This window comes from Urocitellus parryii, chromosome 5 (assembly GCF_045843805.1).
Source record: "Urocitellus parryii isolate mUroPar1 chromosome 5, mUroPar1.hap1, whole genome shotgun sequence".
NCBI lineage: Eukaryota > Metazoa > Chordata > Mammalia > Rodentia > Sciuridae > Urocitellus > Urocitellus parryii.
Window position 1 is genome coordinate 9,665,485 of NC_135535.1, and position 25,695 is coordinate 9,691,179.

The 25,695-nt window shown below is 49.1% G+C and overlaps 1 protein-coding gene across 2 annotated transcripts; it reads right to left on the minus strand.

Moving 5' to 3' along the window:
- Positions 1 to 16: 16 nt before the first annotated feature.
- Positions 17 to 24,430, minus strand: Gtpbp1 (GTP binding protein 1). 2 transcript variants are annotated; one of them, XM_026411473.2, is made up of 13 exons: positions 24,239 to 24,420; positions 21,444 to 21,555; positions 14,842 to 15,022; positions 13,959 to 14,307; positions 10,038 to 10,161; positions 8,978 to 9,092; positions 6,621 to 6,765; positions 6,324 to 6,506; positions 5,485 to 5,620; positions 4,683 to 4,861; positions 3,219 to 3,419; positions 2,386 to 2,433; positions 17 to 865 (listed from the first exon to the last, which is right to left on the minus strand). In XM_026411473.2, the coding sequence occupies exons 1-13, from the start codon at positions 24,401 to 24,403 to the stop codon at positions 602 to 604; spliced, it is 2,202 nt and encodes a 733-aa protein (XP_026267258.2). In that variant the 5' UTR covers positions 24,404 to 24,420; the 3' UTR covers positions 17 to 601. The 2 variants fall into 2 exon arrangements, with proteins under 2 accessions (XP_026267258.2, XP_026267259.2); XM_026411474.2 differs by lacking the exon at positions 17 to 865 and having other exon boundaries at positions 879 to 2,433; positions 24,239 to 24,430.
- Between the last annotated feature and the right edge of the window lie 1,265 nt (positions 24,431 to 25,695).

Genomic DNA, 25,695 nt, shown 5'->3' on the forward strand with positions numbered 1-25,695 from the left:
CTTTATTCTTCATCAACTACAAATGGGCTGGTGTTCTGTTCCAAAGGGACACATGGGAAGGCTAAGACCTGAAGAGACCTGTTAATGACAGTAAACACTGAATTCAGTTAACTCCCTGCTGGCAGGTGTGGGACTGGGGACCAGAGCCACCCTCCCAAGTGAAGGCAGGGGCCAGGGTCATAGCTAGAGCTCCTGAGCACACAGAATGGCTTTGGCATCCACCACTGCTTATAGGGGCAAAGAGGTTAAAAAAAGTTTGGCCATGGCTAGAGCCCTGCCCTGCCCAGCCCACCCCAGAGCCTCATCAAGAAGGCACCAGGCCAGAGCCAGCAAAGCTGATGGGAAACAGCAACACACAGAGATGGCAAGAGCCCAAGGACAAGCCAGGCAGCCAGTGGGGAGAGCCGCAGGGCAGTTGCTGGTGCAGGCCGTACTCAACATCCACCGTGCTCACCCCCACCAGCTTGTTTCCTCAACTAGGAAACCAGAGCTAACAATGCCTACCTCAGAGACGGTAGCCGTGTATGTCCACGGCCATGTGCATGTGAACCCACCTGGCAGTCCTGGCCACTCAGCAGACACCCCAGTGCCATGCTTCTCTCTAGCTGCCCAAGGTGCCGGGCCTCACGCATGCACTCAACCCACAGCCCCTGATGCAAGATCTGCTGCTTGCAGATGACGAAACAAAACAAGGGTAGAAACGTCCCGTGTGACAGAGTTGGCTAAGGAGCCTCACCTGCCTGGAGGGAAGCAGGGTTCTTGGTGGCCAGCCCTGCTGGGCTGCCACCAGGCACTGAGGAGCAGGCAGATCCACAGTGTCCCTGTGGCAGCATCTCCACACAAGGGCCAGACAGGGAACAGGACACTGTCAAGTTGGAACAAACTTTTATTGTGAATGCTGGTCTGGTCAGTCCAGGGCCACGGGGCAGTGGTAACTAGAAACAGCTAGGAGGGAGGAAAGGACAGGAGAGGGCTGGGGACAGGAAAGAGGCAAGGCTGAAGGACCTAGCCCACCGGGTGTCTGCCCTGGCTAGAAAAGACCCCTTGTCCCTCTTACCCTAAATGAAGGGCTATAGAACAGCTCAGTCCTGGCAGGACGGGGCCATGTCACTGTCTGGTCTGGGCAGCCTTACTTCCCAATGCTTCATAAGGGCTAAATGCTCTGTGCTGAGCCTGACAGTCCTTCTCACTGCCCCACACGCCCTCCCTGTGCCCTAACTGGGGTTCAAACCCTGGGGCTCAAGCCCTTCACTGCTGTGCTCCAGGAGCTGCCCTGCTGGGTAGACACGGCGGGAAGGGGGAGTTCCAGTCCTAGTCCCACTTACAGCAATGCCCCTTTCCCCAACAACAGGCGGCGCTAGAAAATAGGATCCTGAGCAGGTCCAGACCCAGCCTTGTACCAGTGCCCAAAGGCCAAAGTCCAAGCAGGAGGTGGCTCGTGGGCAAGAGACCCTCCAGACTGGGCAGACTGGCAAAAGCCAGGAACAGCCGGGCCAGCCCAGGCAAGCACAGGATTGTCTCCAAGGGGAAGCCACCAGGTCTTTGGATCCACGGCAAGGGCCAGAGTTAGGGGAGAGTCCTACAGTCCAGTCGCCATTCCTTCCACACGTCACAGGTATGACTGAAGAGTTTTTGTCATTACCTGTTTGAGGGCTTAAGGGGAAAAAGACGGACAGAAAAGGGAAACCACTACTTTCTCCCTGTTAAAACCCCCAGGATTGAGGATGCCCTGCTCTGGCAATGGAAGACACCAAATCCCAGAAGCCCCTGCCCTGAGGTCAGTCTGGTGGAGAGGCTGCCAGTGCCCAGAGGAGCAGTGAGCTGAGGCTGCGGTGGCTCCGTGGCTCCTGCCATCCCCTAAAGGCTCTGAGGCTCTCACCAAGACAGACACGTGGATGGAGGGACAGATGGTTAGTCGGGCAGCCAGCTCCTGGAGGCTGGTGGCCAGCCACGGAGGAGAAAAGGGGAGAGACTGACAGGGCCCTGGTGGGCCTCACTCCTGCAAAACACACACACGCACACGCACACGCACACACACACACACACACACACAATCACTGAGAGATATAATAAAAAGAATAAAAACTAAGGGCCAGATGTACAAAAGACGCATGAGTGAGGAAGGAGGCAGGGAGGGGCAGGAGACGGTCAGTCCTCGGGAAGCCTGGCCGCCTTCCTCAGCTTATAAATTACAACCCCCTGGAAAACAGGGGTGGGCAGCGAGGAGGCTCTGGCTGGGGCCTGGGGTGGGCGGGTGGCGATCAGAGCTGCTGTGCCCAGCTGGTGAGCAGTGGCCAGAGAGTGAGAATCCCTGGGTGGTAGGAATGAGCCAGGGAAGATTCAACAGCCGCTGGCAGGAGTCACACAGGCCCCCTGGGACTTCACCTTGTGGCGCTGGCCCCCTCGTCGCCGACCCCCACTGCCGGGCTTGGGCTGAAAGAGAGAAGAAGAATTTGAGAAGCACTGGTCCCTCAGGAACAGGGCAGCAGAGGGGCAGTGGGCAGGCCAGGGAGCCTAGCCCCAGCCTAGCCAGGAGTTTATGAGGTGACCATGCACAGGACCTCCTGTCTGTAAAATGGAGCTATTTAGAGAAACAGTCAAACACGAGTGGACATTTACCACTGCTGAGGTGGTGACAGGTGGACAGGGACAGAAAAGAAGGAATAAGAGAGGCTCAATGAGGAGCGGGGAGTGTGAAAGCATGGGGGGCACACAGACCCAGGAGAAGCCTCCTCTGCCGGTCAGAGGAGAAAGACACTAGAGAGGTGCACAAGGGTGCCCGTCCTGGCGGCACACACAGCTTCTGAAGAGGCAGCCACAAGCAGGTGCCAGCACCTGCTACACAGAACATCCAAGGCCACCTCCCCTCACTCTGGCAAGGGACAAAGGAGGACCTCTAAGGCAGCATTCCTCAAACTTGCTGGACTGCTGTACACACACATCACCCACACAAGTAATATTCACTCTTACAATGAACCTAAACCCTGCCCCCGGTCCACTCTATTTCATTAAAACCAAATGCTAGTCAGAACCAATTAAATTGGCTTTCTGTGGGCCAGCCATGTCTCTCAGTTTGGAAAACAACTTTGATGTTACCCACATGCCAGGAGCTGTGGAAGTGCTCCTCTCCGTGCATGGGCTCTCCTGTGGTCCCCCTCTACCCAATCAGCCACACCCTCTCCTGCCACCCTGCCCAAGGCCACAAGAGGCCCGCTCACCTGTGGCTGGAGACTGCTGGCTGCGGCTGGCTGCCCCATGGCTAGAGAGGAAGCCTCATCTCCAGGCAGGGCTGCCCCTACTGCCAGCCCACCAGATGGGCCCCCTTCTTCTCGTTTGGTCAGAGGTCCTTTTTTTGTTGACTGCATTTTAATCTGCTGGGGCTTGGAGTTCATTGGCGAGTTGTTGGTGGTCTGGAGGAGCTGTGAGAGACGTGGGAATGAGGGTGAGGCCAGAGCTGAAGGGCAGCATAAGTTTAGCAGCCTGCCCCATGTCCCTGTCCCTGCTCCATTCTAAGGGACTTCTCATGGCTTGGCTAGCTTGGCTGGTCCCAAACAAGGCAGATGATAGAAGGACCACGCCAGGAGGTGGAGTCGACAGATCTTCCCATCCTTATTCTACTACAGACTACTATGACCTCAGGACTGTCACGTCATCTCCTGCCTCTGTGCACCCAGAAAGCTCCCAGTCCAGCTGTCATTCCTGCAGAGAACTTCCTGAACCTCTTTGCCACCTTGTACTCAATCAGCTCCTTGGCTGGAATCTAGCCTGGTCAGTCTGCTCTGGGCCAAGTTTTAACTTCAAGCCTCCCAAAGAGGCCAAGTGGATTCCTTATCAGCTGGAAATATTTGCAGCGTATCAGAAATCGTAAAAGCTACCATCCTGACACAGAAGCTTCCCCTGTGGCCAAGTTCAATCTCAAAAATAGCAGGGAAGACGCCTACTAAGTCCCAGAGAGTACTACGTGTATGCTGTAGTCTCTGCCAAACTCTCAGATAGCCCCAGAGGCAAGCAGGCCTTTAAGGAAAAGAAGCCCCAAAGTCCCCATGGAGGGCCTGAGGAAGGCCATTTGGGAGGAAGGGCTAGTCTGTGGCTGATTCCAAGATCTTGGATTTGTGGAGACCACTTCTTCCTCTGAATAAACAGGGGTCAAACTCTTCATCAAATGTCCATGGCCATGGGTAAGGTCTGCAGAGGGCAAAAGGTGGGCTCTGAGACACACGAACAGCTCCTGCCCCAAGGGACTGCACACCCATGTACCCTGAGCTGTTCAGCACTCACTCCAATAGGACTTGCTGCCCTTGTCCCTCATGTATAGCCCCAACCAGGCCAAGAGATACTCTGCCCACTGCTGCCCACAGGAGAACATCATGCCCCAAGGCCAGCTCCTCTTCTCCAATGTCATCACCAAAGCCTGGGATGGGAAGCCAGGGACACCTCCTATGGGAGCAAGAACCCTGGGCACCCCCAGGGTTCTTAAAAGGATCTTGTGGGGGCTGGGGCTGTGAATCAGCTGTAGAACGCTCACCTAGTACGTGCGAGGCCCTGGGTTTGATCCTCAGCACCATATAAAAATAAATAAGTAAAAACAAAAGTATTGTGTCCAAAAAAAAAAAAAAAAAAGGATCTTGTGGTGCTCATGATCACTAAGCTGGAGTGGCAGGCCAGGTCTGCCTCAGGCGTACCTTGGTGATGGTGCCCACGGCCTTGGTACGGCCTTCCCGGAACACCAGCCGCTGGTCTATGTGTAGGTACTCAGGAGTCTTAATGAAGCGGAAGTGGACAGTGGCTTTGTCCCCAGTGCGCAGGCAGTCCTTGTCCATGCTCAGTATGGTGGCTGTCTGCCTGATGCTCCCACAGTGCACTGCCAAGGGAGCCAGGAGGTCAGGACAGGTTGGAGGCACCCTGGGGCCTCAGGACAGGGAGGCAGTAAGCAAGGCATGAGACACACCTGAGTTCAGCATGCAGGGTGGGGCTGAGTCAAGGGCATCGGATGCCTGGAAGCTGAGTGCACCAGGGCAGGCTGGAGGTCAACTCCGCTTCCCTCACCCACACTCTTCTCACCTTCCCTGTGGTTAGACCACCTGCCCCACCTAGGCCCGCACAGCCAGGGGCCCCAAGCTCCTGGGATTCTACGACTGTGAGCGCCTGGAGGGATGGGCCCTCGCTGGTGCCTCTGTGGTCCTAGCACCTCAGCAACACCACTGGGCACAGGAGCAGCACTCAGCAGTCATGCATTTAGGGAGGAACATAAGGTCCTCACAGACAGGTCTGGAAGCCCCCAAGTCCAAATGGAGGGGACTTCAGTGAGCCTCTGCAGAACCTGATAAATGAGGTAGGTGGCTCAAAGGTAGGACTAAGGGAATGGCTTCTTAGGACAGAATGGAAACCTGTCAGAGCTGGAATAATGGGGCCTGGGTCAGCAGAACACCCCTTGTGGGGAGCTGGAGTGGGGCCTCCGAGGCTGGCAGAGCATTAGACACCTACCCATGGCCTGGTAGCGTGGGCTAATCGTAGTAGGATGGTGGAGTACAAGAATCTCGGCCTCAAATTCCCAGGAGGCTTGGGGATTCAAGCGTGGGGAAACCATCACCATGCCCTTCCGGATGGATGAGCGCTTGATCTGAAAGAAAGGAAGAACCGCAGATCTTAGGGATGATGGGGGCTTAGGTTCTAGTCCCCAGTCTTAGAGAATCAGGAGTCTAAGTATAGAATCACCCACCCAGCCCTGCCCATCATCACCTTCTGGGGGGACAGCACATATTACTGCCATATGGGAAGCTAAGCATCGTTCTGTCGGGTCAAGAAAGGCTCCATGCAGGAGCCGAGATTTCAGTTAGCGGCCTGGGAGGAAGGCGAGGAGAAAGGGCAGGCGAGCACTTAGGTGAAAGGAAGAGAGTGAGCATGACTTGACCACTGGAGAGAAAAGGCAAAGGGCCAATCTTTCTGGTTAATTTGATTGGTGGGAAAAGTAGGTGACCCCAGAGCTGGCAGGCACTCCAAATCCCAGGAGTCAGAACACCAAAGGGGAAGAGGTTCTGGCCTAGGGACGCTCCTGTCTGACTGCATCATTAGCTTGCGGCACCTGCTCAGGCACCAGGAGGACCAAGAGGCAGGCAGACCTGGGATCAAGTCCTGGTTCTGGATTTTACTGGTTTTGTGTCTTGGGCAAGTCATTGGGGTCTGAGCCTCAGTTTCTTCATCTATGAAAATAAGGTTGGTAATCCCCACCTTGCAGAGCAGACAGAGGACCAGAAATGGAAGGTAAGCACCTGGCTTATCTGTGACACAGCCCATGGGGAGATTTTGGAACTACCCACACTCACCTTCTTCAGTGCAAAGGAGGCTGTCTGGCCCCCCCGCACCTCCTTGACAGGCATGCGCTTGCGATGAATCGACTTGACCGCAATGGAGAGGAAGTTGCCCAGGGGATCTGGGCCCAGCAACAGCGTGTCATTCAGCTTAATCAGACCCCTCAGTGTTGTCCCTGACACCACTGTCCCCACACCCTGCCAAGGAAAGACCCAGCTTAGTGAGTTCATCCCCATCAAACCATTCCCTGATGCCCCTGGAGGAAATGCCCACCAGCCACCCTCCTGCCCAGTCCACCTGAGGCCGCTCACCGGAACAGAGTATGTGTCATCAATCTGGAACTCAGCAGGCTCCTCCTCCCTGTAGCTGGTTCGAGGGGACAGGAGGTTGAGGAACATCTTCAGGAGATCCAGGTTCTCACCTGTAACGTTGGAGATCTGGAATATCGGGCACATCCTAAGTGGACGGAGAGGAGAAGAAAGAAGGGACAAAGAGCTCAGGTGGCAGCTCCTGCCTTGCCGACTAATGGCCACCTCTGCCTCATCTGCCTCCAGAGGCTCAACCCTTCTACCCTCAGTCTAGTAACTCCTAGCCCCTGCTGCCCCAAGGCCTTTTCTGGTTTATTTTGTCTCTGAAACCTATCCCCTCCTGCCCACTGCTGGCCCATGTTGGAACCTCACACCTGCCTCTTCTTCCTCCAGCATATGTGCTTGCTTAAAATCCCTAACCCTCATCAGGGGACACAGCCAAGCACCTTCTCCCAGCACTCACAGCCCTTCATGCTCAGGCTTGTTGCCACCTCTGCAGATTCACTTCACCCAGGATCCTATATTACAGCCAGACCATAGGACCATCCCTTCTTCTAAAGCTGGCTGCTTCCTGGTCCCACAGATGTGCTCACTCTGACCCTCCTTCCCGAGTTCCTGCCCTCTTATCAATTTACCAGACTCTTCACATCCTCCAGAGTTCATTTCAAATACCACTTCCTCCTTGTAACCCTTCCTGGACAGACACTCTTCAACTTCCCGAGGCTCTGAGAGAGCTTTTGGTGTCTGTCATTCATGATGACATCTGATTTCCCATCGTAGTCATCTAAATGGCTGCTATCTCCTATTCAGGGAAAATTAAGCTCCCTGAGATCATAAATTACATATTCCCCAAAGCTCCTGCAATAGTGTCTACACAGACTAGAAAAAAACAAAATGAATGGGGTGGAGCTGGGTTCCCTGAAACGTGCCCCCTCTACTGGCCAACTGGTGACACTGAAGACAGCACCAGGCTGGAAGAAAAGGAAAAAACCCGGGCTGCTCAAGGTCCTTTATATACACCAAGCCAGGAGACAGACAGCTCCCAAGAAGGCCCAAGGCTCTGGACTGAGTTAACCAAGTTCACTGTTACCAAGAAAGTATCTCCAACCAAGAAGCTGAACGCCTTGAGGATCACGCTCAACCATCTCTGAATCCTTAATGTCTGGATGAAGAGCCTGAGAACAAACATCTAATAAATAGGGTTTTGTTTTTTTGCCCTGTGGCACTGGGGATCAAATCCAAGGGGCCCCGTACCATTGAGCTATGTCCCCAGCCCTTTTTTTATTTTGAACAGATTCTTACTAAGCTGCTTAAGACCCACCTACCTCAGCTTCCCGAGTAGATGGGATTAAAGGCATGTGTACCACTGTGCCTGGCTCCAAAAAATATTTATGGAATGAAAGGATACATTAAGGAGGAATTGCCAAAAACCAATCTGTGATTAGAAAGCTTTTGAGAAACAGTATAAAAAAGAAAGCTGGGCATGGTGGGCAGGCGTAATCCCAACTCCTCAGGATGCTGAGGCAGGAGGCTAACAAATTCAAGGCCAGCCTGGGCAACTTATTGAGAACCTGTCTCAAAATAAAATTTTTTAAAAAAGAGCTGGAACACTGGAGGCAGTGGCGTATGCCTGTAATCCCAGTGGCTCAGGAAGCTGAGATAAGATTGTAAGTTCAAAGCCAGCCTTAGCAAAAAGCGAGGCACTAGGCAACTCAGTGAGACCCTGTCTGTAAGTAAATTATAAAATAGGGCTGAGGATGTGGCTCAGTGGTCGAGTGCCCCTTAGTTCAGCCCCTGGTACCCCACATCAAAAGGGGAGGGCTGGAGCTGTAATTCTAGAGACTTGGGAGGCTAAGGCAGGAGGATCACAAGTTTGAGGCTAGCTGTGGCAATCTGGTAAGATCCCATCTCAAATAAAAAATAAAAGGGGTAGGATATAGCTCAGAGGTAGAGTAACACTGGGTCTAATCCCCAGTATTGCAAAAATAAATAAATAATCAAAAAATAAGATACAAAACAATCATAAAAATGGTTGTATATCTATCATACACCAAGCCAGACCCAGAGCTAAGTGCCTTACATGTACATCACTTCCAACACTCAAAAGAGTTCTGTGAGGAAGCTAATATTGTTCCCATTTCACAGCTAAGAACAATGAAGTCTCAGCTGGGATTTCAACCTAATTGAGGCCAACATTTCAGAATCTGAGCCACACTGGCCATGGGAGCTATACAGCAACCTTCTGTTTCCTCCCATCTCTGAATAACAAGTGTCCATGAGACCTTATGCCTGGACAGACTGCCATTTCAGGCCTGCTGCTCCCCATGGCCCTGCAGACACACACACTCCCCACCCATTACCTCTCAGAGCTGAAGTTGGAGGCAGTAACAATCACGTCATCCTTGCTCTGCACTAGCACAGGGATCTTCCGGCAGCCTGGTGACTTCAGCAGGCGCTGCAATAGCTTCAGGGTTTCTTAAAGAATAAAATGGAACAAAATTAAGGGATATACCCATCTCTTTGGCCAGGCTTCCAGGGCAGAAAGGTCCATCATTACTGATGCAAGGAGACAGACAGACAGATGAACCAGTGTTAAGTGCCACATGCCTGAAGATGCAAAAAGAAGGATCAAAACTTTGGGTGGGTACATTTTTACTTAAGTAGAAAGGGCACAGATGGAGTCTCTTCTAGACTAAGTCTAAAACCTGGCAGATTTCTCCAGTCTCTTAGAAGATCCACATCCCACAGACAAGTGATTCAGGAAACCCCAAGAAAGACAATGTTCTCCCCAGAATGTTCTGCTTCCTAGATAAAAATCTCATCTGACCAAAGGATCTCCTGGTCATTCAGAATTCTGCAGAGACCATTATTAAGAGGCTTTCTAACAAGACAGAGTCTACTTATCTTTCTAAATTTGTATGTGAGGAAAAGGTGCACAGAGAACTCGTCCTGCAAGCCTGGTTGGACACTTTGATGGTAAAAAGCCACCAGGCCCTCTGTTCAGATTCCTCCATATATATTCAGCACTGATGGCAGAGCCCAATACCTGCTGCCAAGGGTCTTATGAAAAAAGGAGCCAGATTAGGGACCTTAAGAATTTGGGGCTGGGGATTTAGCTTAGTTGGTAGAGTGCTGGCCTCGCATGCACAAGGCCATGGGTTCAATCCCCAGCACCACACACACACACACACAAAAAGAATTCTGCAACTGGAACCAAAAGTGACAAAGAGAGGAAAAATCTAGGCTGTGCTCAGATCAAGAGCTAAATAGAGGAGGAATAAGCAAAAGGTTCTGGGCTGACAGAAATTCAGGTTAAGGTCTGAGCACAATATAAGGAAACAGAAGATTCTGGGCTGAAGTCCTGGTAGCAGAGGTACAGTTGGTGAGAGGCTACCACCAGCTGGAGGAGACTTCACTTACCTTGTAGGATGTTGGCAGGACACATGTCAATTTTGGTGACTACTACAAAGACGGGTACATTGAGTGCCAATGCCAAGCCCAGATGCTCCTTGGTCATTCCCACAATGCCAGCATTGCTGCCCACCTGCCCCAACGCAGAAAGAAACTGTCAGGACAAGGAAGGCAGAAGATGCCCTGGGTGGGCACGGGGGCTCAAAGAAGGCTATCAGTCCTCAAATTGGATCTGGCTTAACATCTCCAGCCCTCTGTTTTTCTTGGTTACAGTAACAGTAGATTACCCATACTTTTATAAGTTATATGCTCAAGTATTTGGGGTAAAGAGTCACTGTCTTCAAGATACTTTCAAATGATTAAGTCAAAAAAGGAAAAAAAAAATACATGTACCCATATGTATCTATCACATTAATTATTAATGAATCTAAATGATGGGTTTATAATATTCATTTTACAGCTCTTTCAACTTTGCTCAATGTTTGAAATTAGAGGGAGAGAATATATACATATTTGCAGATATAAATATAAAGTGTCTCTGGCAAGTTCACAAAAGAACTAGAAACACTGGTTGCTTCTGGTAGGAAAGTGGAGAGAGGAGGAAGAGACTCCTCCCATCCCCTCACAGCCTCAAACATACTGGGCAAGCACTCTGCCACTGAGCTGCACCTCCAGCCTGGAGACTTGTCACCATAAGCATTTTGGTGCCCTTAACTTTTGTACCACATGAACGTATTACTCACTGAAACAAAATTAGGAGAGCAGCTGCCATGATGTGTCTGCTTGGTGCTTTGCACACTCCCAGGTGTCCTCTCTACCAGGCCCTGGTAAAATACCCCTACTTGAGGGGACGTCGACACCCACTGCTGCACAGGGCCCGACTGTTCCTTTCCCCTTTATCAGGACACTTCCAAGTCTTCTTCCTGATTGTTCCATCCCCTTTGCAATCCAACTCAGACTTTGTTCTTCTCAAGCTGGATTAGGAAGTATTCTATCACTCTATTATTGATATATTTTAAGTGTTTTTCTTTCCCCTAAGAAACCATTGCCATTGAACCGTTATAAAGTATTTCACTGTTCTCTATAGAAGTTTTAATATTTGAAACATGGCCTAAAAGCCAGACATGAACATTCCATCTGGGGTGAAAATAACTCCATCCACTGTCTTTCTGTAGCTTAGTTAGAAAAGCTTATTTTTATTTTATGAAGAATTAAAAGAGGAAGTTGAAGTCTCCAAAGAAATGATGAGGGCTGGGGATACAGCTCAGGGGTGGAATGTTTGCCTCACCTCTGCAAAGCCCTGCATTTAATCCTTAGCACACAAAAGAGGAGGAGGAAATGGTAAGGAGAAGGAAATGCTAATTACCTGATTTCATGGGTACACATTTTACACATGTATTGAAATAACCATACTACGACGGGCATGGTGGCGTACGCCTATAATCCCAGCAGCTCAAGAGGCTGAGACAGGAGAATCACAAGTTCAAAGCCAGCCTCAGCAACAGCGAGGTACTAAGCAACTCAGTGAGTCCCTGTCTCTAAATAAAAATAGGGCTGGGGATGTGGCTCAGTGGTCAAGTATCCCTGAGTTCAATCTCTGATACCTGCCCCCCTATAAAAAGAAACACCACACTACTATACCTCCATAAATTTGTACAATTATTACATAGTCATCAAAAATTTTAAAAAGAGGGGCTAGGGGGCTGGGGATGTGGCTTAAGCGGTAGCGCGCTCCCCTGGCATGCGTGCGGCCTGGGTTTGATCCTCAGCACCACATACAAACAAAGATGTTGTGTCCACTGAAAACTAAAAAATAAATATTAAAATTCTCTCTCTCTCTCTCAAAAAAAAAAAGGGGGGGGGCTAGGGTTGTGGCTCAGTGGTAAAGCTCTTGCCTAGCATGTGTGAGGCACTGGGTTCGATTCTCAGCACCACATATAAATAAGTAAAGGTCCATCAACAACTAATAGAATTTTTTTTAAGAGAGAGAGAGAGAATTTTTTAATATTTATTTTTTAGTTTTCGGTGGACACAACATCTTTATTTTTATGTGGTGCTGAGGATCAAACCCAGTGTCCCCTGCAGGCCAGGCGAGCGGGCTACTGCTTGAGCCACATCCCCAGCCCCTAATAGAATATATATATATATTTTTAAAAAAAGCTATTTTTTTTTTTTTTAGAGAGAGTGAGAGGAGAGAGAGAGAGAGAGAGAGAGAGAGAGAGAGAGAGAGAGAGAGAGAGAGAGAGACGGAGAGAATTTTTAATATTTATTTTTTAGTTCTCGGCAGACACAACATCTTTGTTGGTATGTGGTGCTGAGGATCGAACCCGGGCCGCACGCATGCCAGGCGAGCGCGCTACCGCTTGAGCCACATCCCCAGCCCAAAAAAAGCTATTTTTAAAAAATTTTTAGGCTGGGGATGTGGCTCAAGCAGTAGCGCGCTCACCTGGCATGCGTGCGGCCCGGGTTCGATCCTCAGCACCACATACCAACAAAGATGTTGTGTCCGCCGAGAACTAAAAAATAAATATCAAAAATTCTCTCTTTAAAAAAAAAAAAAAAAAAATTTTTAAACAAAAACAAAAATGTGGTTTTTTTTGTGGTGCTAGACATCAAACCCAGGGTCTTGCACTTACCTCTGAGTAACATCCCAGTCCTAGTAATTTTTTTTTTGTGTGTGTGTGTGTGTGTGTGTGTGAGGGTAGGCATTGAACCTAGGGGTGCTCTATACCCCAAGCCCTTTCTATTTTTTGAGTCAAGGTCTTGCTATATGGCCCCGCTGGCCTTGAGAATTTGCAATCCTCCCTCAAACTCCTGTGTAGCTGGGATTACAGGCATTCACCACCATGCCTGGCTCCAATGCTTATTCTAAACTGGTTTTTATACACGCCTTAATAGCAGCTGCCTCAAATATGCTCTATGGATCTTCCACTGGGATCTCTTCCTCTAGCAGCTTTTCTTACCCAGTCAAGACAGTTGGTGATGGTCCTTTGCAATGTTCAAAGAAATGAGAGATGAAATCACGTTGAGATCCCAAGAACCTCAGGCACAGAGCCGACTAGTGTTCACACAACATGCTCCACCTCTCTACTCCTCTCCAGTTTGTGGAGTTGGCCTGAGAACCTGTGTTTGTGGGGCAACTTGAGCAAGCTTGCCAGGAGCAGATGCTTGTGTTTACCACACTTATTAACACACACAGCTGAGGAACTGGGAATGGGGAAGGACTCTGGAAGGACTTGCCAAAGGGAACCTTGCTCGCTCATGTGCTCACACGCATTCCTCCCACTCCCTCTGTGAAGACCAAAGCTGTGCACAGGTTGCAGTCCTCAGCACCTCCACCCCATCCAGGGAGGAAGCTCAGGAGTCAAACACACAGCACAGTGATAAGATTCAACTTGGGGCCCTCTTCTCCCTCTCCTTTTCAGTGAATCTACATAATGAGTTGCTCAAAAATCAATCATGCCACACTAAGCTATCTGGGAGCCCAGGATAGCCTGTCACTGGGCGGTGGGCACAGTGTCAGGCACACACTCCTCCCTTCTAGGCTCTCCCGGCTGCTGCTCTGCCTCCTCATGTGAGGCACTCCCCTCTACCCTGCCTAAGCCTCCCCTCTCTGAGGGAGCCACCCGGAACACCTACTCAAAGTATCCCATGCTCTGAAGAAAACATTACTGAAGGCAATCAAGAAAGCTCAGGAGACCCCTAGGCCCCTCTAAAAAATAAGAGACATCAAATGACACCATTTCTTAACAAGAAGATCCCTCCTGATCTAACATAGAGGAGATCAAGGTCCACCCCTTGAGAAGACTATAGAGCTTGCCAAACTTACCAACCTTACCCAGCATCAGAGCCCCAAATCAACAGGCCTTCTAAATTCTTGCACATGACCCCCAGCACCCCAGAAGCCCCTCCTGAGCACATCACACTTACCATGAGCATGCAGAAGTCAGGCAAGTGGCCAGTCATGCCAAACACAGTGGTCTTCAGGTACTTCTCATGGCCAGCCAAGTCAATGAAGGTGATCACCTTAGTGGATTTCTCACAGATCTTTGTCCACTCCAGGCTGCCACCGTGGCTGTCAGGCTTGTTCACCACATTGCCTTCACTGTCAAAACCCAGAATGTCATTGCCCACACTGCTGGTGCGACCAGATTCAATCTCATGTTTGTGGCGGAAAAGCTTCTGGCGGGCAAAGCCACGGCCATTGTCCAGTTCCCCATGTGTCAGGACCCCCAGGAGCGTGCTTTTACCGGCATCCACGTTGCCCACGACTGCTACCCTGTGTACACAAACCCACACAGCATGTGAGAATCAGTGAAGAGAAAACTCAGAGCCCAGAAACTTGATCCCTGAGACCAGACTTGCCCCATGCCCCTTGGGCTCAGAGCTTTTCCTGTTCCTGGATAGGCATGAGCTATATTCAGGGAGTAGAAAGTTGCCAGAAGGTCCTGGGCTCCCTCAACAGCTATTTCCCCAAACTTCTACCACTGGGAAGAGCCCCAAAGCTACCAGAGGCACAAAATGCTCTCCTGCAACTTGGGCTTCTAGCATCTCAGACTGACGGAGCAGCTACAGGAGGCATGGCTGGGCCCCGCCCACTCTCCCCATATGGAAATATTTAGGGATGGGAAGTACAGAAATCAGGTAGAGCTCTCATGACCCTGGGCATTCTTTCCTTGCCTCAGGAAAGGACAGGAGGGAATGGGCAGAGCCAACACATCAAGTGTCCCAGGCTCCATCACTGTTCTCTGCAAAGTCCTAGCCCCCAAGGTCTTGCAGGGTGGACCTCTGCACTGTATTGAGGCCTCCTCACCTGACCTCCAGGAAGTCATTGTCTCCTACTCGTTTTCGGACCAGATAATCACGCACACGGCCACCAGCTTCCTGACGCTCCCGCAGGAGGATGACATCAGCTTCTATCTGTTCCGCCATGCTCTTCACAGTGGCGTAGGAGGCCTCCATGTCAGCTTCACTCAGCCCATACTCAGACCCATCTGGAGACAAGAGCCCAGACATCAGCAGGAGAGGGAGTCCTGACCAAGCAGCCTGCTAACCAGCTAGCCAGTCTAGCACACCTAACAAAGGCCCCGCCAGGCACTGGGAGGACACGTACCCTACCCCAGAGAAAACTCAGGCACACAAAGAGTTAAGGTGTGACAGTGCCCAGGGCTCTCCCACCAAGCAGAGCAGTAGGTAACTCATTCAAGACAATCACTGAGACTCTCCTAGGATTTATGCCAAGCCTCCTGCTGGGTGCTGGGAATACATGTGCCCTTAGTGAGCTCACAGGCCTGTAGGAGAAACAGACAGGAAATTAATTAATGGCAAGATACTTCAGTGCTGTGCTGAAGAGCTGGACAGAGGGAAGTCAAGCCTAGCCTAGGAAGCAGAGGGCAGCTCTGCAGGTGCCAACCCCAAGCTGGGTCTCCAAGGCTGGGAAATGAGCCCACACAGAAAAGAGGAAGGATGTTCTACCAGAGGAACAAAGCATGGAGCATGGTATGTCATGGTACACTCAGGGACCAGGAAGTTGCTACATGTTAGGGAACAGGACAGGGACACAGGATGGCAGAACACATGAGAGGAAGAAGCTGATACAGCAGACGTCCACAAAATAACTTTTGTACGAGATCACAGGGAACCTGGGGGTCAGGCAGGGGAGTAACATGATCAGATCAAGGTAGGTTAGAAGATCTCCTGGGCAGCAAGTGAGGGTCCAGAAAGGGGAGCATAGTAAGGAAGAAATTCTAACAATCAAGGCAAGTGATGAGGACAGGAAGATGGGGAAACAGGAGAGATTTGGGGATCGCTGTAGATATAGATTTTTAACTGAGCTAATGTGTGGCAAACAGCTGGAACAGACAGGGGAGGGAGAGGAAGGGAGGCAGATAGCAGGGATTGGCCAAATCAACCACTTGTCACTGAGCACCTATGTGACAACAGCTGTAGTTGATTTTAATTCCCACCATCGCTGCCTCAGTTGGTCAGGAGGGAGGGCAGAGCCAACACATCAAGTGTTGCATGGCTAAGAACCCTCCAGTAGGGCAGCTTCTCTTTCACCACTGAAAAAAACCCTTGCTGCACCAAGCATGCTCCTGTCTCCTTCCCTTCTCCACCCTGTGCCCTTGTCCCCTACAAACTAGCTTCTGACCCCTAAACTAAGAAAAGGAAAATCACCCGTTTCCCTTACCCTTGTCCATCTCCTGTTCTTCCTTTGACCACCAAACAGCTGAAAATAGTAGTCAACCCTTGCAGACTGTCCCCACTTTCTCTGAATCAACCCTTCCTGAAGAACTGCAGTTTTCAAATGTCTTCAATGGCTTTCCAGCTCTTCAATACCCCATGCCCTTCTCTTGACACCTAGAGCACTCACTGCCTGTCCTTCTGGAAGGATGTCCCTCTTTCCCTGCCTGCCAATCCCCTGACCTCTCTTGATGTCCTCCCTACCCTTTCTCCCCTGCTCCCGTCCCCTGAATGTCAGTCTTTTCTCATTCTATGGCTTCAGTTATCACTTTGAAACACTCATTTCTAGCACTGCTGCTTCCCTGAGCTCCATACTGCATTTCCAATGGTCTGGAAGATAACTCCTAGAAGTCTGAAGTCCAAACTCAAGCTCCAGCTACCCTCCTTTTTTATTTATTTATTTGCAGGACTGAGGCTTCAACCCAGGATGGCCTACCACTGAACTACATCCACAGCTCTTTCATTTTGAGGATAAGGTCTCACTAAATTGCCCAGGTTGGCTTCAAACTTGCAATCTTCTTGCATTAGCCTCCCAAGAATTACAGGCATATGCCACTCACTATACCTGGCAAATATCATATTTTATTATTTATTTATTTAATATTTTTAGTTTTAGATGGACACAATATCTTTATTTTAATGTGGTGCTGAGAATTGAACCAGGTGTCTCATACATGCTAGGCCAGTGCTCTATTACTGGCTACAACCCCAGCCCAAATATCACACTTTAAAAAATAACAATAAAATAATCAGCATTCATAAAGCTCGGGGTCTTCACTATAGACCCAGGAAGTAAGTATTTTTGCTCCTTTTTTCTTCTTTTTTTGCTACTGGGATTGAACCCAAGAATGTTTTAACCAGTAAACTACACTGCCAGTCCTTTTTAAATTTTTGTAAATTTTGAGACATGGTCTCACTAAGTTGTTAAGTGGCTGAGGCTGTCCTTGAACTTGTGATCCTCCTGCCTCAGCCTCCCGAGTTGCTGGGATTACAGGCTGTAACATCACCCCCCCACCCCATCCCCCACCCCCGCTTTCCCTGTTCTAATGATGACAATATCATCCTTCCAGTCAGCCAAGTTTAACACTCATCGGTCCAGGCCAATTGATCCAAGTTCTTTATCTTGCCTTTCATCCTCTGCTTACCCTTTGGCCAATCCACTGCCACCAGCCTGATTCCAGCCCTTATTTTACCCAAATCACCACAATACACTCCAACTGATCTTAGCAAATTGGGACTCTATTCCTTCCGTCCATCCTGCATAGACCCACACATTTAAGCTAAATAAACCACAGCTCTGAGATTGTCACTTCCAGATTTAAATCTCTGGCTTTCCAGACCCAGCAGCATTTCATCCTAATTCCCTAAGAGCCTCCCCAACTTATTTTATACCCCCTCCTCTGTCTACCCTGCAAGCTCTGTCCCAGTGCAAGTGGCCCAGTCACCAGTTCTCATGGGTCCCCGTGTGTCCAGCTCTATGTCTTTGCTTGTGGATTTTCTTTCCCAGACAGTTAAATTAGTACACCTCCTTCTGCAAGATTTGAACCAGTCTACTCAGAGGCCCCACAAACAGCTGTCTTCTCTATAGCATTTGCCCTGTGCAGTGCTGTCTTAAGACACACCTTCCCCTCCCCATGCATCTTAAGGATGGGGATCACATCTCAACCATTCTCTGATGCCCCACAAGCGGTATTCATTTTACATTTTACAAACATTTGTCAAGTCTTCAAATGTCTGTAAAATGTAAAATGAATAAACCAAGAGAGCACAGCTGTGACAAAGAGTTTCTAAATGCATGGGCAAGTGAGCCCAGAACCCCTTCTGGGTTAGAGAAGGGCTTGGAGCAAGTGTTACTAAGGGGAGGCTGCTGAACTCTGCCATTCTCACTGGACTCCAATTCTATCCAGCTTTCCTTGCCTCCATATAATTAATAGTAGTGCTTTCAGGTCCTGCTTTATACCAGGAACCACCACCAATGTCACCTTGTCCATCAGGGCTTTCAGTAGGTCACATTACTACTCTCCAGCATGCATCACATTCCCCACCCGGGAGTGGAGACAAAGGCCAAGGAGAAGAGCCACAGAGGACCAATTACTAAAGGCCACTTATTCAGTCATGCCCGACCCTAATCAGATTTCTGTCCTGCCAGCTTATTGACCTTTCCTATAAGCATTCTTCTGCACAATGTGCTGCAGTGCTTTCCAGACTTTTGGGAGAGTAACCTCTACAGCATGGCATTCAAGAATCCTCAGGACTGGGCCCTGCCTACCTGTGTGGCCTCCCCTCCTGACCTCACACCATCGATTCCGACCTCACTAGATTATTTCTGGTCCACTGAACAGTGGTCTCTGGTGCCTCCAGGCCTCAGGGCATGTGGTGCCTTTGCCCACTTGTCACTCTTCCCTTTACCTGGACAATTCCTGCTCATTCTCAAGGGGCAGCTCCTCTGTGTGGCCTTTCCAGACTCCCCACGAACACCTACAACACGTCTATATCCCTTGTATTCTCAATACAGCACAAGGCTCTTTTGTCAGACTTAGTATCTGATAAGCAAATAAGTTTTTTTTTTGTTTGTTTCTTGCAATGCCAATCGAACCTAGGGCCTTGCACAAGCTAGAAGAGTTCTCTACCACTGAGCTACAAGCCTGCTCCACAAATTTGTTTTTGAAAGAAATCTCATAGTCAATCAATAGCATAGGATCTTGAAAATATTACTACTAATAATTATTCTCATTTAATCCTCACTATTTCACCACGTGATAGGTTTTATTATTATTCATATTTTAAGAGAAGGAAAATTATTATTCATATTTTAAGAGAACCCAGACTCGATTAGAAATTTTTTCTTTCTTTGCGGGTATGTACTGGATTGAACCCAGGGGAATCTCTACCACTGAGCCACATCCCCAGCCCTATTCTGTATTTTATTTAGAGACAGGGTCTTACTGAGTTACTTAGCGGCTCGTCATTGGTAATGCTGGCTTTGAACTCATGATTCTCCTGTCTCAGCCTCCCAAGTCATTGGGATTACAGGTGAATGCCACCCCACCTAGCCCTTTTTAAATTTTGACACAAGGTCTTGCTAAATTGCCAAGGCTGGCCTTGAACTTGCAATCCTGTGCCTTGGCCTCCTGAGTGGTTAGGATTACAGGCGTCACCCACGCCCAGCTTCATTAGAATTTTTTAATGTCTAATCTATCCATACAAAATTTCTTGGAGGTTGGGTAGGGAAGGTGTCATTACCCCCACTTAACAGATGACGGATGTGATAAACAGGTGAAGCACCTAGGACACCCAAGAAGAAATGATGAAGCCGACCGACACCTGGAGGCCATGCATCTGGCTTAGTCCTCTAATGTTCAACTTGTTTAACTAGTTCTAACTCCTTCTGCCTCTAAAGAATTCCAGCAGGAAGGAGTCACTATGAATCTAATAGCATCCAATTGATCCATGCAAGGATGATGCTCGGGCTGATGATTGTTTGACATCTTCTCACGCTTTGCCATGGAAGGGTTACTTAGTTGTGAACTGTCAAGGCCTGGTGAAATTCAGAGTCCACATTAAAGGACAAGAGGAAAGAGGGGGTCTTAAGAATCTAGGTCTTTGAAGACCAATCCCAACACTTGTCAAATTGACCTTTGTGTGGTTTCTAAAATTTCATAAGCATGAAGTGATCTTTGAGTAGTTCATCTTACTGAAGCAGGTCAGATGTGCATCTGACAAGCTTTCAAAAGGCTATCAATGATTTCTTAGTCACCAAGTTAAATGGCCTTTTCTGAACCTGGCACGATCAGCTGCCTACGTACAATTAGACAACGCTGTCCAACTCCCTCCATCTCTTGATATGCATCCTGTCGGTTGCCTATCTTTCTGACCATGCCTCCTTTCAGGTGATAAGACCCACAACTGGGGAGGTGGCAGTAAAAAGTGGAAAGGAAAGAAAAGATAGGAGAGACGTTTCAAAATAAGGCACAGCAGTATTTGGAGATCAAATTTTTCTTTTAGTCACTCTTGTAGCATTTCAGAACACTGCTTTATACCAAAGGTATTTGTGTACATACCATCTTTGCTCCTTGGGGCAGGAACAAGATTTTTGGTTTTTTTCCTCTGCAGTTCTGGGGATCAAGCCCAGGTACTTGCACAAGCTAAGCAAGCACTCTAGCACTGAGCTACATCCCCAACCCAGGGAACAGATTTTAAGTATCCAAAAGAGTTTTGTAACAGTATCAAGCCTTAGAAGATATTTGGTAGATATGTCAAATAGTTAAAGAATGATTTTGAGATCTCAATCTTAAACTCAGACTATAAAAAAAATTATCACCTGCCTTTAAAAGCCTACATTGAGTCAAGGGAACTGTTCCCTTAATAATGTATCCAGGCCCATTCTGGGCATCCTGCAGATAACAGAGACAAGTGCTGGTACAGGTTGAATTCATAATCCTCAACAACAGCAGCTGTCATTTCAGGAAAGATGTCATAGTAAAGATGAAGGTAAGAAGGCCTTGTATTGAGGGTATAAACTGGGAGTGACCAGGAAAATAAAAACCCACAATACAATCTGGAATTCTATAATGGGGGCTGACTTCCTCCAAAACAGAGACCTCGTTTCAATGAATAAGCACGTTGAAGGACAATAACCAGAATGAATCACAAGTTTACTGTCTGACAGGATCTAGTGGGGAGAGAAGGGACCTATGTTATTATAGCTATCAAAACTGAATGGTCAGTGTTCTAGGCCAAGGCAGAAAATATTGGGCATTTCCTCACTGACATCAAGAAGAATCACAGAGGTTCTCAGCTTAGCAGGAAATGGATAGCAATGCGATCCACATACAGGGTTTGGAGGGGGAAGATCAGATGCTGCCCCGGACAGGCTTAATTCTAACCTAACCATGACTTGCTCCACTACCTTAGACCAGAAGTTTCCTTGCTTTGTGTTTCATTTTCTCTTATGCAAGTGGGAGTACTGAGGTACAAAGGAAGCATCTGTAGAACGCTTGGAAAGGGAATCTTTAGAGCCAAGTACGATGTGACCACTAAAGTGGGAATTACCCTCCTAATAGTTTTGCAGCTACTAAAGCATCAATGCAACCAAGACACATGAGCAGTTAACAAAGAGGGAAAATGTGCTCTAAATAATTGTTGAAAATAAATGAAAGGAAAACTGCTCACCTGATCCCTGCCCAATGACATATATGGTCTCTCCGCATCCCTCGTCCATCCTCTCCCACATCTGCCGAAGTAGGCTGTCATACTGCTCTGATGTAGGGCTCACTAGAACCAGCTAGAAGAGAAACCAACAGCCTTAGGACCACACTTGCTAGAGAGCACCACAACCAAAGCCAATCGACAAACAGCCTAACCAAAGACCCTGACTGAACCCCACAGTATCCTAATCGAAAATAGCTACACACTCCCCACATGCCCTGTCTCCTCGGATAGCATTATATGACCCAGATGATGTACTACAATGACTCTGAGCCACAGCTCGGAATCATCAGAAACTGTACAGAGGGCATGGCACCCGCCTCCTGCTGCTCCCCAGGAGTGGCAGGACCCAACCGAGAGTTGGGTCCCTTAATAATGTATCCAGGCCCATCCTGGATACAGTGCTCTACACCTAGATGCCAGCCTCCTACCTGCAGTTTGCATCCGGAAATCAAGGACAGAGATCTCATACTGCCATGCCCTCCACCCAGAGGCCAATGACTCCCAAAATGGCAAAATAATTCTGTCCACCTTGTCGTATCTTAGATATCTTGATTATTTGGGAAACAACAGTGAAAATTGCTTACAATACTCATTTTCATCAACAGAACACCCCCAACACTAAGGTGAGTATCAGCACCACCACTGTGCAAATTTCTGTCAGTAACATTAAAGTATCAACTCTTATTTGGGGACACCATTCATCAATAGACATGTCAGACTTCATTCTGAAACCATTCCTGTGTGACCTTGGACAAAGGATTTAACCTCTCTGAATCTCAGTTTTTTCAATCTGTAAAATAGAAATAATACTACCTTGTATCTTAAGACCACTGTAAAGTCCAAATATAATAACATGTAAAGCATCTAGTTCACAGCTCAATAAATGGTCATAACAAAGTTTTCTCCACTTGGTCATTTCTAAAAAAAAAAAAAACTTGCAGGAAACTCAGCCACCACTCTTCACTAATTGTTTCTCCCTTTGTAAACTCTTAGAGCCTTAAATCTTCATAGTCAATTGTAGTAATGAAATAGATGTCTAGTGTCATCTTTTCAGGACTCAAATCTATTCAACCCAACCCTTTTCTCCTCCACATTGTGTTTTTTTCTTTTCAATATCATCAATATTTACATACATATAGCTTTTCAACTTCAAAATCATGAGACTTTCCCCAGCTACTTCAGTAATGAAGTGACACTTCCCTAACCATGAACTTTAAATAAGCTGGTCAGGAAATAAGGTAATATCTTCTTGGCAACTTCCTACTGTGTTTTTAGGTTTCTTCAGCATCTTGACTGTCTAATGACACCCAACTTGTCCAACTTTGAGTCAGGTGCCTATCTTACAACTTCCTGAGTTGACTCATCAGAGGTTGTATTCGTAACCTGAATGGTACCTGGGTCACACTGCCTGATACATTCTCTCTATCTCTCCCAGAGCTTGGCCACCCTCATTATGGCATTAGAGATACCATAGGGGACTACTGTAACAAACAAAAACTAGCTGGTTTCCAAGTGCTCAACTGAGACTAGGAGAAGAAGGAACAGTTGAAAAAATTGCTTCTTTGGGCTGAAGGGAAAGTTCTCTCTAGTTTAGGGCCAAGTTTCAAGCACTTTTGTCACTGTAAGCTATGCCAAAGTCACAAACATTTTCAAAGATTGATAAAAATCTCTACTGTAACTATCCTACAACCAGTAGGAAGTGTGTTGGTGTTCTATCTTCCATCAGCTGCTATTTAAGCTGCACAGGGAATTATGGGACACAATCACTGAGTCTCTAGTATGGATCCAACACTATACTAGACATCTTAACATACACTTTAAATTTTTGCAATGTATCCGTACTTTCTTAAGATGAGGTAGCCACAACACGGAGAGGTTAAGAAATTCTCCCAAGGTCACAGGGCCTTTCCAATGGCAGAGCAGGAAAGGGAAGCCAGCCCCGTTTGATTCCCAAGTTGGCATTCTTTTAGCGATGCTAAGCACCTTAGAAACAACAGTCACATCTAACACTTTATTTTCCACAATGCTAAGCAGATGGTGAGCCCTTAATTCCTGCCTATCTTCTCAACAACTCAGAAAACACTATTTAAAACGCCCTCCATTATTCCACTCATACAAGATGAGGATCCACTCCCAGATGGCGAGATTCTGGGTCATGCCCATCTTTCCATTTTGTTTTGGGTGGACTCGAAAGTGGATATTCCTCTCCCTGCCTGAGCGGCTACTTTCTGTTTCCTCCACCGAGACCAGCAAAGGAGCGAGACCAGGAAGGGAGCGGGGGCCACCCCTGTCTCCCCTCGGGCTACCTGTCTGCGCACCCCGCCCCCTGCCCGAGCCACCTGGACCCTCAGCGTCCTGGACGTTCCGGGGAGGGGGCCACCCTGGGTTCGGGGTCCCCTCACAGGTGCAAGAAGAGGGGTTGGCGGCGCCGCACGGGGACCCGCGTCGCGCAGAGCGCTTCAGGCGTCGGGGCATCGGGGCACCGCGTTCCACGTGGCGGAGCCGCGGGCTGCGATCTCGGCGGGAGCCCCGAGCGCGGGAGGCCAGGTCCGCGCAGCCGGGGAACCGAGGCGGCTTCCAGGGACCGGGAATGGCCCCGGCCCGCGCACGTCCCGGGGACCGGCAGGTGGCGGGTTCCGGCCCCTCCCCGCGTCCCTGCCGCCCCGCGACTGGACGGCCGGCTGCCCGTCGTCGCCTCGGAGACGGCTCGGCCCTCCAGGGTCCCCTCAGCGCCCGCCGCCGCCGCCCGGGCCTACCTTGCTGGTGAGGTCCAGCTCCGGCTCACCGTTGAGCGCCTCGCCGTCCTCGCTGCAGTCCGACTCGAAGCCGCTGTGGAGGCGGGCGGCGGCCGCCGCGGCCCTGACCGCCCCCGGGGAGCTGGGCTCCGGGGCAAACATAGAGGCCGGCACCGGCGAGTCCATCGGGGAGCGACTCCGCTCCGCCGCCATCTTTAATAACTTAGGCTAATTCGCAGCCGGCTGCCCTCCCTCCCCGGCTCATTTGACTAATCTATGCGTGGCCCCGCCCCCACCTTATCGGAATAATTTATGCGAAGCCTCTCCCGCGCGCAGAGAGTGACACGTATCTCTAGCTAAGACACAATCGACCAGGCCTCGCAGCCACCAATCGCTGCAGCCCTTTCAAGTACCTAATGAATAATTAATGAGACCAAAACCCCAACAACAAATGTCTGGGACGTCAGGCGCCCGGGAGGGAACAGCACGGTGTCCACACTACCTGCCTGGAGCCTTCCCGCCAACAGAAGCAGTACAGGGTATGACTGATTCCGCAGCCTACCAATGAGGAGAGAAATTCAAAGAGCATTTCCCGCGCACCGCCCCTTCACTCCTGCTTTCCAGAGGCGGGGCTCAGCTCCCAAATCTTACTGCAAAACAGTCGCCGCAAAGAGTTTTCCAGTGATAGACAGGGACCAGACCCAATCCAGTCCTCCGTAGGTCCCGCGCCTCCGGCTGCCTCTCACAGATAGTAAACTGCAAAACGAGCCTCCCACTCTATCCAGTGACTGAGGCGGTCGCTGGAACGCGGAGTCTGACGTGCTGGCATGCTCCAGGCAATTTAATAGTAGAATCGATGCCGTATATCCCAAGAGTTGTAATGCTATAGTAGCCGGAGTAAGGCAATTAATTCAACGCTGACCTTGCTGGGCACCGCGGCGTTCGCTTATCATTTCAGCGATTCGGGAGACGGAAGCAGGTTCGAGGCCAGCCTCAGCAATTTAGCGGGACCCTGTCTCAAAACAAAGATGGGGGGGGGGAAGTCCTGGGATTTGGCCCAGCTGTTGAGCGCCTGTAAGTTCAATTCCTAGTACCACCCAAAGGGCGGGGTGCGCGGGGTGGGGGGGAGGACACGCAGACCTTCAGGAAAATTCTGCATTCACTGCCTCTGCGTAGAGAGCAGTTTACACGAACCAAAAGGGAAGCAGAAAAATATAGTTAAAACACCTCCCACTTTTCATTTCTGGTGAATAATTATGTCAAGATTTAAGGTCTGTTAAAGCAAATTGCAAGTTCGAGGCCAGCCTTGGCAATTAATTTAAGGAGCCCCTGTCTCATTAAAAAATAAATAAATAAAAAAGGACTGGGGATGCAATTTAGTGGCAGAGCGTCCCTGGGTTCAATCCCCAGTACCACTGAAATAAATAAATAAAACGCTGACCTTAGGGAGAATTTTCCATTCATTGCCTCTGCTGAGA

Bases quoted from the DNA above. Each gene is read 5' to 3' on its own strand.
- Gtpbp1 (XM_026411473.2), bottom strand. From the start codon at position 24,403: ATGGACTCGCCGGTGCCGGCCTCTATGTTTGCCCCGGAGCCCAGCTCC. The intron at 15,023-21,443 runs GTGAGCAGTTTT...TCTTGTCTCCAG, and splicing joins TGTCATTGGGCAGGGATCAG to ATGGGTCTGAGTATGGGCTG. The intron at 6,507-6,620 runs GTGAGCGGCCTC...TTTCCTTGGCAG, and splicing joins ATGACACATACTCTGTTCCG to GGTGTGGGGACAGTGGTGTC.